The sequence below is a fragment of the Acomys russatus genome, chromosome 3 (genome assembly GCF_903995435.1).
Source record: "Acomys russatus chromosome 3, mAcoRus1.1, whole genome shotgun sequence".
NCBI classification, from domain to species: domain Eukaryota; kingdom Metazoa; phylum Chordata; class Mammalia; order Rodentia; family Muridae; genus Acomys; species Acomys russatus.
The window spans coordinates 50,423,963-50,442,196 of NC_067139.1; the positions used below are offsets into that span (position 1 = coordinate 50,423,963).

General features: G+C 42.8%; 2 protein-coding genes across 4 annotated transcripts in view; one reads left to right on the forward strand and one right to left on the reverse strand.

The window, feature by feature from the left end:
- Top2b (DNA topoisomerase II beta) overlaps nt 1-6,884 on the forward strand; it is a 64,270-nt gene extending 57,386 nt beyond the window's left edge. For both annotated transcript variants that reach the window (XM_051140089.1, XM_051140078.1), the window contains exons 34-36: nt 4,488-4,613; nt 5,360-5,454; nt 6,398-6,884. In XM_051140089.1, coding sequence (XP_050996046.1) covers nt 4,488-4,613; nt 5,360-5,454; nt 6,398-6,565 — 389 coding nt within the window. In that variant the 3' untranslated portion in view covers nt 6,566-6,884. The remainder of the gene's footprint in view (nt 1-4,487; nt 4,614-5,359; nt 5,455-6,397) is intronic.
- A 52-nt stretch (nt 6,885-6,936) lies between these two features.
- Nucleotides 6,937-18,234, reverse strand: part of Rarb (retinoic acid receptor beta) — a 131,265-nt gene continuing 119,967 nt past the window's right edge. For both annotated transcript variants that reach the window (XM_051140104.1, XM_051140112.1), the window contains exons 5-8: nt 13,520-13,696; nt 10,988-11,192; nt 10,090-10,248; nt 6,937-8,314 (exon numbers count right to left, since the gene is read on the reverse strand). In XM_051140104.1, the coding sequence (XP_050996061.1) occupies nt 8,118-8,314; nt 10,090-10,248; nt 10,988-11,192; nt 13,520-13,696 (738 nt within the window). In that variant the 3' untranslated portion in view covers nt 6,937-8,117. The remainder of the gene's footprint in view (nt 8,315-10,089; nt 10,249-10,987; nt 11,193-13,519; nt 13,697-18,234) is intronic.

Genomic DNA, 18,234 nt, shown 5'->3' on the forward strand with positions numbered 1-18,234 from the left:
AAGGGAATTTAATACAATTTTAAACTATTTGTATGAATACTTCACTATGAGACTTACAATAATATTATTAGGAAAATCTCTTTTGCTTTCTAATAATGTGAAGGAATTGGTAAAATATTTTAGACCATATTTTAAATATATAGTCCCCCCACCACTTTCAAGTGTTTGTTTTTATGTCTGTATTCTGTATAAGAGGTAAAACGTGCTAAGATTGCAGTTTAGCAGAGTGTTAAAGAGCACATGCCTTTTTAAAAAAATTTTTTAAACTAATTTATTCTTGTTACATCTCAATGGTTATCCCATCCCTTGTATCCTCCCATTCTTCCCTCCCTCCCATTTTCCCCTTATTCCCCTCCCCTATGACTGTTCCTGAGGAGGATTTCCTCTCCCCTGTATATGCTCATAGGTTATCAAGTTTCTTCTTGGTAACCTGCTGTCCTTCCTCTGAGTTCCTTCACTTACCAGGAAACTGGGACAGAGGGGAGGACATCCTACTGGGACTCTAGATGAGAGAAGCATGGGAGAATAGCAAAGTAGAAGGATCCAGAGGGTCATAGAAACCTACAAGTAGAACATTATGATAACAGATTTGGGCCCAGGGGTCCTGCTCAAACTATGGCACCAGCCAAGGACAATACAGGCGGTAAACTTTAAACCCATACCCAGATCTAGCCAATGGTCAGAACATTCTCCACAGTTGAGTGCAGAGTGGGGTATGAGTTTCTCACGTACTCTGGTGCCTCACATTTGACCATTTCCCCTGGAGGGGGAGAGCACATGCCTTTAATCCCCCAGTACTGAGGAGGCAGAGGCAGGTGGATCTCTGTGAGTTTGAGGTCAGAGTTGTCTACAATGTGAGTTCCAGGACAGCCAAGCTATATAGGGAACCCCTGTCTCAATCAACCAGAAAGAAAGGAGAAGGAGGAGAAGAAAGAGGAGGAGGAGGAGAAGAAGAAAAGAAGAAGATGAAGACAACAATGAAGAAGGAGGAAGAAGAAGAATTATTCAGTTTAAAGCTTCTGTAATTATAAAATAATCCCATCATATTTTAATTAATACTTTGGGCACTCTCTAGGCCCACCAAGAGCTCTTGACAGTTGGTAACTTCATAGAGAAGAGGATTCATTCTTTGAGGGTATTCCCACTAGTAGGTTTCCTGTGCTTATAGTGGCATTAATTGGACTTAGTGGGTAATAAGAAAAAATTAAGTTGGAAGATGGACATGTAGAGGGGAATATTTGAGAAACTAGAGAAGGTAAATAGGGAGGATATCATCATGTTTCATTGTATAAATATATGCATTTTTAAGGAAGAAATAATGGTAACAAAAGGTTGTTTTTCTATAAAGTTCCTTTGGTAGATTGGGTAAAGAATACACATTTTATCTTGATTCTATAAAATGTTAGTTCTGCTTCCTTTTAGTCCTTACATAGAGGAATGGTCAGTGCAGTTAGCATCTTTTCTTTCTGAATTTAGCTTCCACGTACCCTGCCATAGTGTTAGATTGTTCATGAAATGCTGAGTTGATTCAATAATGTTATACAACATGCAAATCATGTATTTTGGTCTTTTTGAAAGCCGGTATTAGTACTTTACATTTGAAAATAATATGTACTTAAAAAAATACACATCTAGCTCTCTTGCTGTCCCTCCTGCACTCTCTCCCTCTCCCTCTTCCTCTCTTCCTCTCTTCTTCTCTTCCCTGTCTCTGCCTCTGTCTCTCTGTCTCTGTCCACCCCCACCCCCCTCTCTCTCTCTTTCTCTCTCTTGCCTCCCCTCCTTCTCTCCCCATACTTGTATAATAAACTTCTTCATATAATAAAAAAATGAGATATTAAACTATGTGGACCAATCCCTAAAAGAAAAGAAAATGTATAGTACACAGCATTAGAGTCATGTGCGTGTTGAATGTAGCAAAATGATAATACTATAATCCGGACTGTTTTTTCCAAAAACACTGAATTGTGGAGAGACTGCTCAGAGGAGTGTTTCTAGTCAACATTCTAGGTATAACAGGCTCCCGTCATTTCTTCAGGACATGTTGGCCTGTGTCTGCATTTCTTTATTTTTTTAATGCAACATATGTTGTTATTATTTGGGAATTTCACATAATGCTTCACTTCCCAGTCGTCCTCCCAATGTCTACAGTTCTTTATCTGAGGACTCTGACTTTGCAGTTGTGCTGGACATGAACTCTCTATACCTCCCCTAGCTCCTTCCACCAGTGATTGAGGGAAGCTGGTATAGAAGCAGCTCAGTACCCTTACCTTTCAGGTTTCTGGTCTGGGGTTGTATTGGCTTTCAGAGTTCTCTAAGAGATTAATTAAGCTCCAAGAGTAATGACTGGTTTGATAATTTACTTATGACTAGCTGTTTGCTCTTCAGTATCTTTAAAAAAAAATTTTTTTTTTGTTTTTTGTTTTTTGTTTTTTGTTTTTTGAGACAGGATTTCTCTGTGTAGCCTTGGCTTTGCTGTACTTGCTTTGTAGACCAGGCTGGCCTCAAACTCACAGTGATCCACCTGCCTCTGCCTCCCAAGTGCTTGGATTAAAGGTGTGTGCCACCACACCCAGCTTTGCTCTTCAGTATCTTAATTATATACTTTCTATCATAACCTACTAGGTAAATATTTACCCCTGAATACACATCTTGGGGTCAGTTAGGTTGTACTTCTGAAGAACTCAAACCAAGACAGACTATAATTTCTTTTCAAGAGATCATTTTGGAGAGATGGCTCAGTGGCTAGGAACACTTGCTGTTCTTGTAGAGGACCTGTGTTCAGTTCCCAGTAACTGTATCAAGTGATTTACAACCATTTTTAATTCTAGTTCCAGGGATCTGGCACACTGTTCTGGTCATGTGGACACTGCACACACAGGGAACACAGAAAGAGAAACAGGCATATGAGTAGATACATGTAATTTGTTTTAAAGCAACCAAAAACATTTTTTAAATGTTTTAAAAGCCGGGCATGGTGGTGCACGCCTGTAATCCCAGCACTCAGGGAGGAAGAGGCAGGTGGATCTCTGTGAGTTCTAGGCCAGCCTGGTCTATAGAGTGAGTCCAGGACAACCAAGGCTTTGCAGAGAAACCCTGTCTCAGGGGGTGGGGGTGGGGCGGGGACAGAAAAAAGAGTTTTAAAAGGCCTCTTTCTTTAAGTCTTCATTTAAAATATGAAATAATTTTTATATTACAAAATATTGTGGGATCTGTATCCCTTCTTGAAATCTGTCACCATGTTTCCTTCATTAAGCTAATGAGTTCAAGTTCAACATGAACTAAAAGGCTAGGCATTTTCCATCTAGACTTTTTAGCTCTTTCTCCACTAGCTGGATGGATCTTACTTAAGTTGACCTAGGAAACCGCCAGCAAGAGTTCCTTTGTCTACTTCCCTGAAATTCAATCAACAGATAGTTAACAGATAATTAACAGAAAGGCCGTACCAGGTCCCTCCTTCCTAGGAACTCTGTTAAATCTGACTTACATATATTATTATTCACATTATATTCTGTAGTTCCAATATTTTGTAGCAAAAAGCAACCTATAATATTTAGATAACTGACTTATAGTTGGTAGAGGTGTTGAAAGTGTCATATAACTTCTGCAAGTTTGAAAACATTGCCAAAGAAAAAGCTGTGGTCTCTATCACCCTGTTGGATGAATCTGCATTCCTTGGTTCCTGTAGTAGATTTAGTTATGAGGGTTCAAAAGGAGTAAAAGTCACAGTCTTTGCCTACCTCTTCCAGGTCTGCTTCCTCCTGCTGTCAGCCACTGAGGGTATTATGTCGAGCATCTCAGCTTGAGATCAGTTCTATTTTTCAGTCAAGTGAGCAGCACTTTTCAGTTTTTAATAGGAAACTTTCTAGTTTATTTCATTCTATCTGGTACATTTGTCTTCCAGACTCATTTTCACAAGTGTGATTATAGTGTTTATATGAAACATAAATACAAGATTTGTTTTTAAGGCATAATACGGCAAAGTGAGGCCTTGTATCTATAATGACCTAGGGTTTGCATGTTTCTTTTCACATAAAAAATGCCAAGTCTGGATTTCAACTATTGGAGGAAAATGAGTTGCTTTGCATTTGTTCTATTTGAGGACCCCATAAAAATGCTTTCCACCACTAAATTATTTTTATAAGATTTAACTTAAGTGTGTGGTTGTACATGGGCTATAATTATTGTTTCAGAGATATTTTTGTCATGAATATATGTAAAAGATACTGTTTAATTTCCTTTAATACTCATTGCTTAAAATATCCCAATTTAATTACCTAAAAATCAAATTATGCCCAATTGAATAATACTCATTTTATCATCCATGGAATGATACTTACCTTTAAACTAGCATCAAACAGAAAGAAACCATTTCTTGGTATAATGGCTACTAAATTTCTTATTTTAAAAAATCCACTGTTATAGAACTTAAGCTTGGTTTGTTAATAAGTACTTTACACTTGCCAACTAAAAGTATGTTTGCTTAATAGGTAAACCACCTTCAGATACAGCACCTAAGGCCAAGAGAGCCCCTAAACAGAAGAAAGTAGTAGAGACTGTAAACTCGGACTCAGATTCTGAATTTGGCATTCCAAAGAAGACTATGACACCAAAAGGTGAGGATTGTCTCTCTATAACCCTTAAACACAGGCTATAAATAGGAAACTATTTTTCTTTCTTCAGTTTTATTGAGTTTGATGAGGGAGTCCCTGTTTTATTTTAAATTGGGTTACATGCAAGCAGCATTGTGATGCATTAGAGCAAAGACACAAAACAGCTTAGAACAGTTACTCACCAGTTAAAGTGGTAGGCAAGCTTAACTAAATACACTGAAATAAAGCTTAAAGATGCCACAGTGAACTCCTATGGGCTTCTCTCACCTGTCTCTCATTTCCTTCGCTAGGTTTATTTGAGGCAGGGTCTTGTTATATAGGTCAAAGAAATAGAATAAAGAGGAAAGCTAAAAATAACTATCATATATCCTATAGAGGTCAATATATACCCATATGTGGTTTGAAGCCTTGTAAGTTTATCACTTTTCAGACATAACTTAAGCACCCTTGTAAGAAGTTTTGTTCCTAAGAGCTATATTTCCAAAATGTTTTGGAGGCCTTTGATCAGGTCTCAATCATTGAAACTTATTTCCAGGATTTTCTCACTTGTTTTAAATGTATTTTTAAAAATACTCTTTAGTCATTTAAACTCCAGAATTAAAATTGTGCTGTCAAAGTATATGTCATTTATAGCAAGAGGGTATGATTGCATGCCCTACTATTGGGCATGCCAAAGAAATAATTGTAACATTTGGTCATATATCTTATTTAACCTTTGGGAGGAAAAAAATCTTTTCATGTGTTTTAAGGTAAAGGTCGAGGGGCAAAAAAAAGGAAAGCATCAGGCTCAGAAAATGAAGGTGATTATAACCCTGGAAGGAAACCAGCAAAAACAGCCAGCAAGGTAAGCAAGAACATGCTCATGATCTGTTCTGCATGTCTCCATGTTGTAATGCCTGTAAGAGCTCTACATTAACTTCTCATCAATGAGAGACATTGATCTGTGCAACCAGTCTATTTCTTATGTAAAGAGAACACTATAAATCAGCTTAACTTAGAATCTTCTGTTCTATCTATTGAACTACTGTAGGCACATCCTACTCCAATATTAGAATACTCTTATGAACTTGGATTGATTTTTTTAAAATTGAGTTTGTGCCTAATATTTCTAATTAATATGACTCTTTAGAAACCCTTTTTTTGGGGGGGGGGGTAAATAAATGGCCTTGCCACTTCTTCCTATTAAAATTTAAAAATATACATATAAATGTGCATAGCCTCACAATTTCCATCAATTACCATCTCTCTTGTCTACTCTTTAACTTTTTAAAGTATTTTGTCAATACTTGTGACAGTGTGTGTTACATACTGAATATTGCCTTGTTCTGTTCCCATGAATTCTGACTTTTGTTTGTTCATTCTTTGTGTAGCCTTGGCTGTCCTGAACTTGCTTTGTAGAACAGGCTGGCCTCAAACTCACAGAGATCTGCCTGCCTCTGCCTTCTGCGTGCTAGGATTAAAGGTGTGCACCACCATGCCTGGCTCTGACTATGTTCTTAAAAATAGGGCAACTTGAATACTTTCTGATGTGGACATTGTGCATACTTATTTAGTAATAAGCAATTTTGGAATAGTGATGTTGCATTGATGAGTCTCTAACTTGGTAAACATAAGAGCCCAAGGTAGCTATTACTATATCTGTTTTTTCCTTCCATAATTCATTTTAGTCTTAGGAATGACTATTGGTAATATGCCATAAATGTAAGTATAAGGAATAATAGTTAACACTAGACTTTCCTTAACTTTGGGAGTTTTAAACTTTTTTTTTTTTTGGTGGGGGGGTCTAGAAACCGAAAAAACCGTCTTTTGATCAGGATTCCGATGTAGACATCTTCCCCTCAGACTTCACTTCTGAACCACCTGCTGTCCCACGGACTGGTCGGGCTAGGAAAGAAGTAAAATATTTTGCAGAGTCTGATGAAGAAGAAGATGTTGATTTTGCAATGTTTAATTAAGTGCCCAAAGAGCACGAACATTTTTCAAAAATACCTTGTGTTGTCCTTTGTCTTTTCTGTCTCAGAATTTTGTACATCTGGCTTATTTTAATGTGATGATGTAATTGATGGTTTTTTATTATTGTGGTAGGCCTTTTAACATTTTGTTCTTACACATAGTTTTATGCTCTTTTTTACTCATTGAAATGTCATGTGTTGTCTGATTGGCTTGTAGAATTGTTATAGATTACCGTGCATTAGCACAGATTTTAACTGTCATGATTGCAGACTACAGACCTGCTTTTTGAAATGAAATTTAAACATTAAAAATGGAACTGTGTTATCAGACTCTTTACTGAAGGTGAAATTGAAGTAAAAGCTCCCACACACCTTTAAAATAAATATATTTATTCTTTGCCAGGAGACTCCATGGAAAAAGGTAAACAGTATATGAACATAGAAAGCACTGTTAAACCATCTCAATGTACAAACAGAGCCAGTGAAGGTACATCACAGACTTTTGCTAATATATCAAAACCAAAAAATTCCACTAGTGCTTCCATGAGAACTCAGAACCTGACACTCAAGTCTGTCAACCACTCTACCACAGCTGTCAGTCTGCATCATAGTGATTGAATAAGGTCAGAGTAGGCCACTTGCCCATACCTTCAAGCATCAAGACTGGGGGAAATCCCAGGATCAGGCATGAGTCAGGAAGGACACTGGGCTACTAGAGTCCAGATGGCAGACTAGCCTGCTGATTATCCTGTGATATTTCTCCAATGGCTTGTGAACAGGTAAACAAACTAACACTGGACAGTGTTTTTGCCTTGGAGGCTATCATGACTGTAAAAATGCATCATTTTCATTCGGTAATTGTGTCATTTAGGAATAAACCACTTTTAATTTAAAGTGACATTAACAATTGAACAAACGACATTGGATTAACTGAACTGGCAGTTACACTGAGAATTCTTTTCTGCTAGTGCAGTGAAGTGGTAACTATCTGGGCAACATAAAAGAAAGGGTGTAGCTTGAGAGCATCAAAAGCAAGGCGAAGCTTCCACACTACTTAACCAGAGTGTCTTTAGTCTTATCCTGTATTGTACAGAGGTCCTGGTTCCTTACTGTGAGGCCTTGTTATCCACGAAAGCAAGACATACAGTGGACGTACAGTGATCTGCTCCATAACCTTGGTGTCTTGGTTATTGAGTATGCAAGACAAAAGAAAGCACCAACATACAGTATAGAAAGAACAGAGCCATACTTCTGTATGTACAAAGTCTTCAGAAACTTAACCAGGGCTAAATCATCTCAACTGGGTCTTTGCCATGCATCTTGACTGTTCAGAGAGGAAAGTAGAAGCTTTAAACTAGTTTCTGGTGGCATGAAATGGCTGATTTTCAGAGTTTGAAAAGTTTGAATTTCTAGGCAAGTTACACAGTAAGGAATATATATTGATACATATGAAAATGTCTTGGTCCTTTTTGAGTTTAACATTTTTCAGTCCAAAAACTAAGCAGCAGTAAAAATGTTTTCCTTGCATTTTCCATGTGGAACTGAAGGTCCTGCCTCACTGCAGCAGAGGAGACTGACTGACTCCACTGTTGTCCACTGAGCTGGGTGAGACGCTGGGGCTGTGCTCGGCTGGGTTCCCACTTGAACTTGGGGTCAGGGGTTCATGTCCTTCAGAATTCTCCAGCATTTCCTGAATGAGAGGTGGCATTGATCCAGGAATTTCCATTTTCAAGGTAATTACACGTTCTGCACCTTTTTCGAGAGATAATATACACCTGTTAGATAAGGGCTCAGCTAAGGAACCACCATTCACGCTCAGGTGTGTGAAAGAGTTGTGACAAACAGGTATCAAGTGACTGGTGTCTTTGCTGACGCAAGTTTACTGGAAGGAAAAGCATAAAGGTATTTACATTGGGAATGTCAGCGTCATATGTGCTGGGCAATCCCAACTAGACTGGTTCTCTGGCACAGGCTGAGCCACCGTTCCCTGTGAATACAGAGTATGTACTAACAGGGCACCTAGCTCTCTGAGCTCAGTTATGTTTTTCACTGTAAGGAGAAGCAGTGGAGATGTGATGTGCATATTTGACGGTTGTAGTGCTTCAGTCAGAGTCAGGAAATTACAAAGAGAAGTCACTGAAGACAGATTAGAAAAATACAGATGAAGGGATGGGCAGTTTCCACAATGGAAACATTGACTTGAGTCAGTATGTGGTAGTTTTTCTGCAACCCAGTCCATTCAGTGCTGGATGGTTTCATGCCATACACATCCCACAGCCCCTACATGCAGCTGTTAAGATGGAACTCTGAATAACAGGAAAACTACCTTAGAACATGTGGCTAGGGCTACTGGACTCTGCTAATATGGGACTTGGGACATTTCTATATGTGGCTGTTAGTCCTCAGGTCTCTATAGACAGAGATATTAATGGCTTTATTTACTTATTTATTTACTTATTTAAATTAAAGACCTTATTCAATTGCATCTACTCAAGCACTGGTGTCTTTTTGCTTCTCTTAATCCCATGCTGGGGATAAACTTAGAATGTCTCACTGGGGAAAAAAAAAAGGAACTGAGATTTCTTGTCCAAGTTCAGTGTGCATTTAAGCACTAAAGTGTAGTTTGTGCCGTGGCTTGCCAAAATCCTCAGGTGTGGAGTCTGCTAATGGGATGGAACATGGCAGGTAATAGCAGAGTTGGCATAACAAATAATTGCTGAGTCATCTCTACATAGAAAAGCCCTCTGCATTCAGCTACAAGATGGTTTTAGGCATTTCTATAATTGCCTGAGTTGCCAGGTAGACTGAGAATCATGAAGTGAAAGTATTTGTATCTCTCAGCCAGGCAAGAATTCATTTACTCTGAAGAAGTGCAGGGGTTAACTTGTCCGCACCAGAGCTGTGTCCACAGTGACCCTAATTTTTCTAGGGGTTAGGATGCCATGGAAAAACACTCCAAATTTATAGAAGCCCAAGGTATCTGGAAAGCTGGAATGAAATGTATGGATTCAGAAAGTTAAATATACTCTGGAAAAAAAGGGATGGTGGTGAGATGGCTCAGAGGACTAGGAGCTTGTGGTACAAGATGGTTGACTTGAGTTGGTGCCCCTGGAAGCACATAGAGATTGAAGGAGAAAAGAGACTCCTCATAATTGTCCTTTGACCTCCATGGGCATGCATGTGAGCCCCAACAACAATAGTTTTAAATACACGATCTGGAAGAGTGGCTCTCCTAAACCAGCCATCCCATTTTAAAACTATATAGTCTCCTAGTATTGCTGGGTACTGGTATCTGCTTTCTGCTTTTGCTATCTCAATCCAGAGACAACATAAAAATGTGTTCATAAGGGCACCTGAGGAACTCATAAATGCATAGACATGCATGCTCAGGCAATGCTTAATTCCTTTTGATTTCTATGAGATATACATCCCAACTTAAGCAGTTATGGGACTCCTCAGATTAGAACATGGAGTTTAGGAAGTAGAAGCTGGCAAAGTCCTGCTCTCTCAGCACCCTGAAGTTTTACCTTTAGCGCTGATGCTGCGGAGATCTGTGATTTTCATTAAGATCTTTGGGAACATGTGGGGCTTGCTGGGCCGTCGCTTTCTAATGTAAATCTTTAGTGCTTCCAGCAGTGGTTCTTGGAGCTTGTCTACTTTTGTTGGTTCCTCAAGGTCCTGGCGGTCTGGATAGCAGGAGAAAGTATTCAGTGTTTAGTGTCCAGATAGCTGAAGGATGGCTGGCCATCCCCTCCCTTGTCTCCCATCTCTCCTGTACAGTGGCTTTATTTGGTGATTCAGTTGCACGCTACCCTGAATAAATGCAACTGATTTAAGCAGTGGAACTTGTAGTTGTCCCCTTTGTGGCCACTCAGGTCCAGAGGCAAGAATTACCTCTTGTGACCAGATGGTGTCAGTATTGAACTGAACAAAAGAACCTTGGGCAGGGTGTCTGTGAAACTGAAGAAGATAAGCCTACCCCTTAATTACAACCATCACTTTTGAACTTGGGTTAGCTTCTGGTTAGCCAGCAAGGGGCTACAAAGAAGGGGCCATGCTTTATTCCAGCCCATCAAGCACACACCGGCATGGTGAGGGAGCCCAGGTGACGTTTTGAATTCTATGTTAACATAGCATGCAATTCACTTAGGTCATCATTAAATTTTTCATAAGCGTGTAGCGGTGTGACCCTTCCTTTGCAGAAGTACTTATTTCCTACAAGGGAAGTGGACAGACTGCATTTTGGCATTTCTTTCAGAGCAGAAGGAGCTCAGATACCACTACATAATTTACAACAGGAAAAGGTGCAACTGCTCCTAGCATGAGGATTGTATCCACATGCCTTTCTCCATGCACAGGAACCCCAGTGGAGCCACATGCTCGGCTCCACATGAGGGTCTCGTAGAGGTTCCAGGAGGCCAGTACCTCCACAGATTAAGCAGATGGCACTGAGAAGGCCAGTTTCCGTGTCGTCCATTTCCAAAGGCAGGAGCTGGTTGGCAAAGGTGAACACAAGGTCAGTCAGAGGACCGAAGCCAGCGTTGTGCATTTGAGTTCGATTTAGGGTAAGGCCATCAGAGAAGGTCATGGTGTCTTGCTCTGGGGTATACCTGGTACAAATTCTGAGAATCTGGAAGAAAAAAATATGTATGTACACTTGCTGGATCATCTATGCCAGCCTGCCCTGACAGTACCAACAAAATCTATGGTAGAAGAAACAGGAAATCCAGAGGAGCCTGGGCCTCTCAAGGGCAGCATGTCCCACTGTTGACTGCTAATATCTTCTTTCATTAAATGATGAAAGATGTTGAAGAACAGAGCTAAAGTTATTCAGGGAATCATATGTAGAACACACATTTTGAGAAATAACTTTACTAAAGTAAATCATCATTTGCTTGAAATAACTATTTCCTAAGTAGTTACCTTTCAGGCACTAAGGCAGGTGCTAGGGAGAAGATGATGAACAAGATCCTATTTTCAAAAGTTTAGTCAACCAAAAATAAGTTAAGAATGATCCTTACCAACTGTTCTGATAATCTTCATGCCAACTTTATGGGGTTTAAAATTGGTATGAGAACACACAAGTCTATATGATGGTATTTTAGAAAGGTGTTACTGATTGGCAAAGATGCACCCTGAATGTATGTGGAGCCATCCCATAGGCTAGGGGCTTCCATAATAATAATAATAATAATAATAATAATAACAATAATAATAATAATAATAATAATAATAATAATAATAATAATAGAAACAGGAAGTCATCTGAGAGCTGGCATTCTCTAGTTTTGTTCTGGACATGTGACCAGCTGCCTCACAATCCTGCAGCCATGCTTTTTTTTTTTTTTTTTTTTCAATCAATGTGGCTTGTGTTCTCAAACTCTGAGCCCATATAAACCTCTCTTAAGTTGCTTCTTTCAGGTAGCAACAAGACAGGTAACGTATACAAGTCTTAGGTGCTTAGCACACACCAAGTGTGCTTCCCCTATGTCCAACCTTTCAGATGAAAGGCCTGTTGTTTACAGATGAGGGCCACACGGCTCAGGCCACATGCTTTGCTCAAGATCATGCCTGAAAACGAATTTGACTCAAACTCAAGGAAAGCCCTCTGTCACAAAACAGTGTGTTTGTAGCCACACAGGCCGTCATCCTGCAGCACACAGGAACAGAGTTAGCAGTGCTCCAGGGGTCAGTACACTTGTGCCCACCATGGAGCATAGGCAGATTCTCTGTTCTAGAAGCTTGTTCCTCCTTGTGCTTGTAGCTACACCTAGACCTCACTGTGCTCCACACTCTACTTAAGCACACCATCGCTATGCAGAACTTCCGCTTTCTCTATTTTACTCAAAAGGCCCAGGCCTGGTGATCTCTCTGCACTTCCCAGTCCGTCCCTATGAGCTGTATCTTCTGTACGCTTGCAGGGAGCAGGATCTCCACAGAATATTCCCTGTGCCCCTGCTCACTAAGCAGAGTGTCTACCCTGGGGTGGAGGGAACCCACAAGTTTTCCTGACATGATTAAACACGAAAGGCTGCTGTCAAGTCATGAGCTGTAGGATGGGTATCAAAGTCCTGCCTTAGTCATAAGGCTATATGCATAGTGATCCCCAGAGGGACACAGTAACTGCCTTAAAGTCCCATTACCCTAGCCGCAGCCCTATCACCCAACGTACTGGGTGTTGGGGCCCCACTTCCAGGGTATGAGGTTTTTAGATTAAGCCTAGATGGGTCATGAGGATGCAGCCATGAGAAGAGATTAGTGCCCATTAGACATGAAGGGACCAGAGAACTCAAGGAAGGAAGGAAGCAGCCGGAGAGCCTATAACCTAAGATCCCAGGCTCCCAGCCTCCAGACCTGTGAGCACCGAGTTGGCAGCTGCTTTATCTCTGATTTAATAGATGCACTAAGACAAAAGTTGCCCCAGACCAGAAGTGATGGCCTCACCAAGTTATGCCAAGGCCGAGGCCAGGCATTCCTATATCCCCTACAGTTTGCATAGCCAGGGAATCTTAATGGTCTTGTGCACCTGCAGGGCTAAGCTATGAGTAGGTTGTAAATATCCCATGGGGCTCCCGGTGCAGGGTGAGGAGGGAGGTGCTATTTGTAATGATTGGACCTGGCTGGTGTAGAAAAGGGTATGCAGATGTCAGGAAGGAGCCATCACTGCAGGCCAGTGAGGAGTCACTCCCATGATCACATGGTTTGTGGGTGGAGGAATTGGGGTTGTCACAATGGCAAGAGATACAAGGAAGGTCCTGTCAAACCCCAGAGACCTCTAAACTTTTGTCAATCCAGTGACATTCCAACACATGGAAAGGACTCTCTAGATCTAAGAAGTGACTGGGACATGGTCTCCTCAGAAGCTCCTGGAAGCCTCCAGCTCCCTCCTTCCTTTTTGTCCTCTCCTCTCCCTCCTATGCCTCCCACCCCACTCCTAGAGTTCACAAAGGGTCTTACCAAGATGTCCAAGCAAGCGGCCTTGAGCAGGGTGATCTGGTCTGCGATGGTCAGGCCGGTGAAGCCCGGCAGACGCTTGGCGAACTCCACGATCTTAATAATGCACTTGGTGGCCAGCTCACTGAATTTGTCCCAGAGGCCCAAGTCCAGCCGGACCCGGTGGTCAGCACTGGAATTCTGAGAGGGAAGGAGGAGAAGAAGGGGAAGAGAATGAATGACAACAAGCCATCAGGAGGTTTGAATGGGACACTTCCTGTGAACCGGCTCACACTTGCTTGCTCTGAGCTACCTCTGATTTCCACTTCCAAACCACACAGCTTTTACAGCAGCCACGAGACAGCCAAGGAGCGAATGAGGGCAAGTTTCCCTATATAGTTATCTGCTCCTAACGACGGAATGACAGGCTTTCTGTTGTACATATGGTGAGCGTTGATCATTGGTTACTACTGCCTTGTGGGTGTCCAGAGGGAAAACACCACACCAGGCTTCAGTCTGCCTAAGACAAAGTGGAGTCACATGAAGCCTTTCAAGACCACCCACAGGAGATGTAGGAGCAGAGAGAGCACCGCCCAGGGCATCCTGAGCTCCAGATACCAGGCAAAGCCAAGGAGCCAACAAGACGTTGCACAGGAGCAGCTAGAGGGAACCAATGCCCCATGCTCAACAATGGTTCTGTTGTGAATGGGAGGGTGCCATCAACAAAAGGGGGAGGAGCCATGTGTGGCAGCCAATAGCATTGTACTAAAGAGAGGAAGGTAGATGCAGGACTAGGCCTTCCCAGGGCATCATGGAAAAGGCTGCCCTAATGGAGCATGAGGTAGTGGTTTCTGAGGATTGTGGGTGGAGCAGGGTGACACGGGTGCAGGAGGGGCCTTTCTACAGTGTTGGGAATGGCCTGCAACACATCAATCTCTACCTTCTTAAAAGATGAAGCATTATAGCATGTAAATTGCACTCCAGAAGCTTAACTCAGATAAGAAAGAGAGATATCTACAACACTTTCATTGGCAGAGGTGTAAACCTCTGAGTTTCATTTCAAAGAGGAGAGACTAATAAAAGTACAAAGCCTAAGCAGGCAACTGTTCAGGAGGCTTGCTTTATTTAATGGTGGCATTGCAGCTTGCTAGTCACACTTAGAACATACATTGAAAGATGTCAGGGTAGGAGGATGGCAGCCTGACATCTACACCCAAATAAAAAGAACATCAACTACTATGTCAGGTGCAAGGAACCAGAAGGTGGCCTTCAGTGGCCACCAGCACCATTACAGGGATATGATGGAACAAGAGGTGGCATGCAGTGACGATACGGCACTGTTCAGCTACCATGTTGCTTTGAAATATCTCATAAGAAAAACAAAGGTCAACAAGTGACACAGAACAGTTTATGATACCAATGATGCCACAACTGAAAGCTTAGGCCTGTCAGGGTTCCCAGAGCCACAGAGGTCTTAAGTATGGCTTCTATGTGTCTAGTGTCCCAGATTGCACTTCTGCCCAGGTCACATCCCTCTACCTACCTCCTTCATCTCTTAGTACATCTCTCACAATTTCCTCCCTCATCTCTGTCAATCATCTCCCTCATCTCTGAGAGACTAAAAAGCCCAGATCACTTTGGTGATGGGAGGGTATCCGGCCCCTGCTCACTCTTCTCCCTCAACTCTCAGCTTTAGCCTCTCAGGTATCCTTGCTTTACCTGAAGGTCGGCCGTGGCCTAGCCTCAGGCCTTTTGTACTGTCAGTTTCCCCTCCTAGAGAGCTGTCTCATCTCTGCATCATGTACTCCCTTGAGTCTTTGATCAACTTGACCGTCTTTTACATCTTCCTCAATCTTCTGTGAAGACCACCCACCTTCCAGCACTCTCCCCTTCATGTCCTGTGCCTGATCATAGTGCTCGCCTCTGAAGGCGAGGGTCACTTCCTCATCTGCAGTTGGTCCGGGCTTATTCGCTTCCACTGTTACTGCCTACTGTACAGATGACACGGCGAGCAGTTAGTAGAGCCCTGTAAAGTTAAATGATAGTTGTGCAAGCCTTTGCTTTGTCTGAGATGTCACAGGACAACTGTCATTCTATGGGAGAGAAACCAAAGAGGCAGTTTCTCCTAGAGGTAGCCTACACCTCTTCATGAACTCTGAAATGCCAAGGCAAACTGAACCATGCAGAGAGACTAGATTCCCTAGGCCGAGTGTGTGGCCCTTTGAACAAATGCCCCAGCTCTGTACAGGCAATTCTGCATTGCAAACCAATAGCTCCAGTACCCTGTTCAGTCAGAACAGTCCCCAGAAGTCCATAAATCTGTCTGTCTGTCTGTGCTTCTCACATCAGTGGGAAACCAGAGGAAGAGTTTGAAGATGGGAGTCTGGAGGCAGCCTCACAGTGGTGGTGGCATCCTGCCTTCCACAGGGTCCCTGCAGAAATAAGCATGTATCCTCTAGATTTTTTTTTTTTTTTTTTTTTTTTTTTTTTGTCTTCAAGGATCTTTGTGGAACACAGTACACTCAGGAGTATGCGTGTGCAGAATCAAAGCATGTGGCCATTCAGGCTGTAATTAAATTTAATAGGCAGTTTATCCAGTGCACAGAAAGATGCCACAGACGAGAGGGACAGAGTTGAGCTCGGTGGGAAATCACTTTACAATGGAGTATCCATCTGGAAAAAATGACATTGGTGGATGCAGCCAGTGTGAAGGAAATCTTCATCAGCTTTGGATGAGCAGCTCCATCACGCAAGAGTGGGAGTGGGAGGAAGGCCTGTGCCTCCTTCCATTAAAACAGCGAACCACCCAGTAATGACCTGTCAATCCAGCTCACAATTATGCAAACTGAAGGCAAAAGGCAGTTAATAAAACACAAAATAACCCTGTGTTTTATTATCCTGGCTGCTGGATTCATAGACAGGAGACTTGAAACGGCTCCTATATTATCTTCCAGCTGCGGTAGATGGAGAGCGTGGCCTGCTAGGGCTGGTGATGAAAGTGGCGCGGTGGCTGCTGCTGCTGCTGCTGCTGCGAGCACTGAGGGGGGTGGGAGGGAGAAGATGCTCCAAAGCAGGTGAGGATGTGTAAAGAGGAAGAGGAGGCAAGGGGCAACCAGAAGGAGACTTGAGCTGAGCCAGGCCTTGTTGGAGGTATGATTGCTGCCTGCTTGGTGCCAGGAAGAAGCGGGGGAGGGGTGGGCTTCTGTGGAAAAAGTTTTCCAAAATGCTGTGCCCTGCAGCTCCCCAGGCCCTTCTTGGGAAAAGCCCAGCCCTGTCAATGAAGCTAAATGCTCTCTTCTGCTGTGGCACAGCCCTTCTGTTGCATGACTCACTGTTGCTTCTCTAGCCCGCATCTCTTTCAGAAAAAGTCTCAGCAGTGGTGGCAAGCTCAATGGCGCCTTGAAGCCCACTGATGGTTGATTGGCAGCTCCTGGGGCAGGTCAGTGGTTTAAGTGAAAACCTCCTCTTCTTCCTCCTCCTTTTTCTTTGTGGAGCTGTGGATGGAACCCAGGGCCATGTGCACACCAGGGAAGTACTCCACACCAGGCCACATGCCTGTCTTGCTTCTCGGAGTCCAGGGCTCACAGTGCAGCCTGGTCTGTTGATCATCCTGGCTCCGAATCCCAAGGGCTGGGATTTTGAAGAACTGAGTTGAAGTTCTGTGGGAGTGTTGTGAGCCTCTCCTGAGAAGCCTCCCTTCTTAGGCCTGGAGTGGCTTGTTTATCCCAATAACGTCCGCCAAATCCTACTGGTGAAGTATTCTACGTCTTCTGTATTCTGTGTCTCCATTATGCACGTGTGTGCTCTTTGCTCTTAAGGTAACCACTCGGTGTCTAGGCTGCCTCAGACCTGTGGCTGTTCTATGTCTTATTCTTTGTTCCACATTACGCCCACGAGCTAAGTACAATTATGGTTCTGTTTGGCTGAAAGGGAGGCTGAGGCCCAGAGAGGGGCAGTGACCTCTACAGGATCCCTGGGTAAGCAGAGGGGACAGTAGTCACCCACCCAGACAGGCTGTGGCAGCTATGCTTTTCTTGGTTTCGTCTCTCATTTCCTGGTGAGAACTTCATGTTTTTTAAACTTCGTGCTGTGATTGGGACTTCCTTTCTGGTCAGATACTCTCATGAGATAACTACAAAGTCCCAGTACCACCATGTTTAGCAAGTCATAAGTGAGGCTAGCATATTTCTGGTCAATAAACACGATGCTAGGCACTATATGCCATGGTGTCCTTTGGAACATACCAGCTGGACATGTATGCCAGAGGGAGAACAAGGGCAAGTAGCAAGAGAGCTGAAGGGGACGGTGCTCATGCTCATGGAAGCTGCAGGGAGGCAGTAATGATTTCTAAACCAAGAAAGCATAAACCCAGCCACCAAAGGCAGAAGCGGTAGGAGGCATGGATGGGGCACCCTGGGACTGTCAGAGGGCAATGGCCCTGCTTCCAGCTTGAGTGTAGACTTCCACTCTGCTGGCATGGAAAGCAAAGGTAATGCCACTTCAAGTAGCCCAGTTAGTAGAACTTTGCTTAGGTAGCTCCATGAGGCCAGCACGCTGAGAACCAAGTATGTCTGGAAAATAAGAGATAGAACAAGAACATGGCGGACAGGTGTGGACACTACAGGGGTCTGAGACTTAGGAAGTTAGTGGCTGGTTCATGGCGACAGAGGGATTCAGAACTCTGGACTCATGACTCTCCAAGTGTCAAGTCCTCTAGGAGTCAGTCCTCCTGAGGCTCT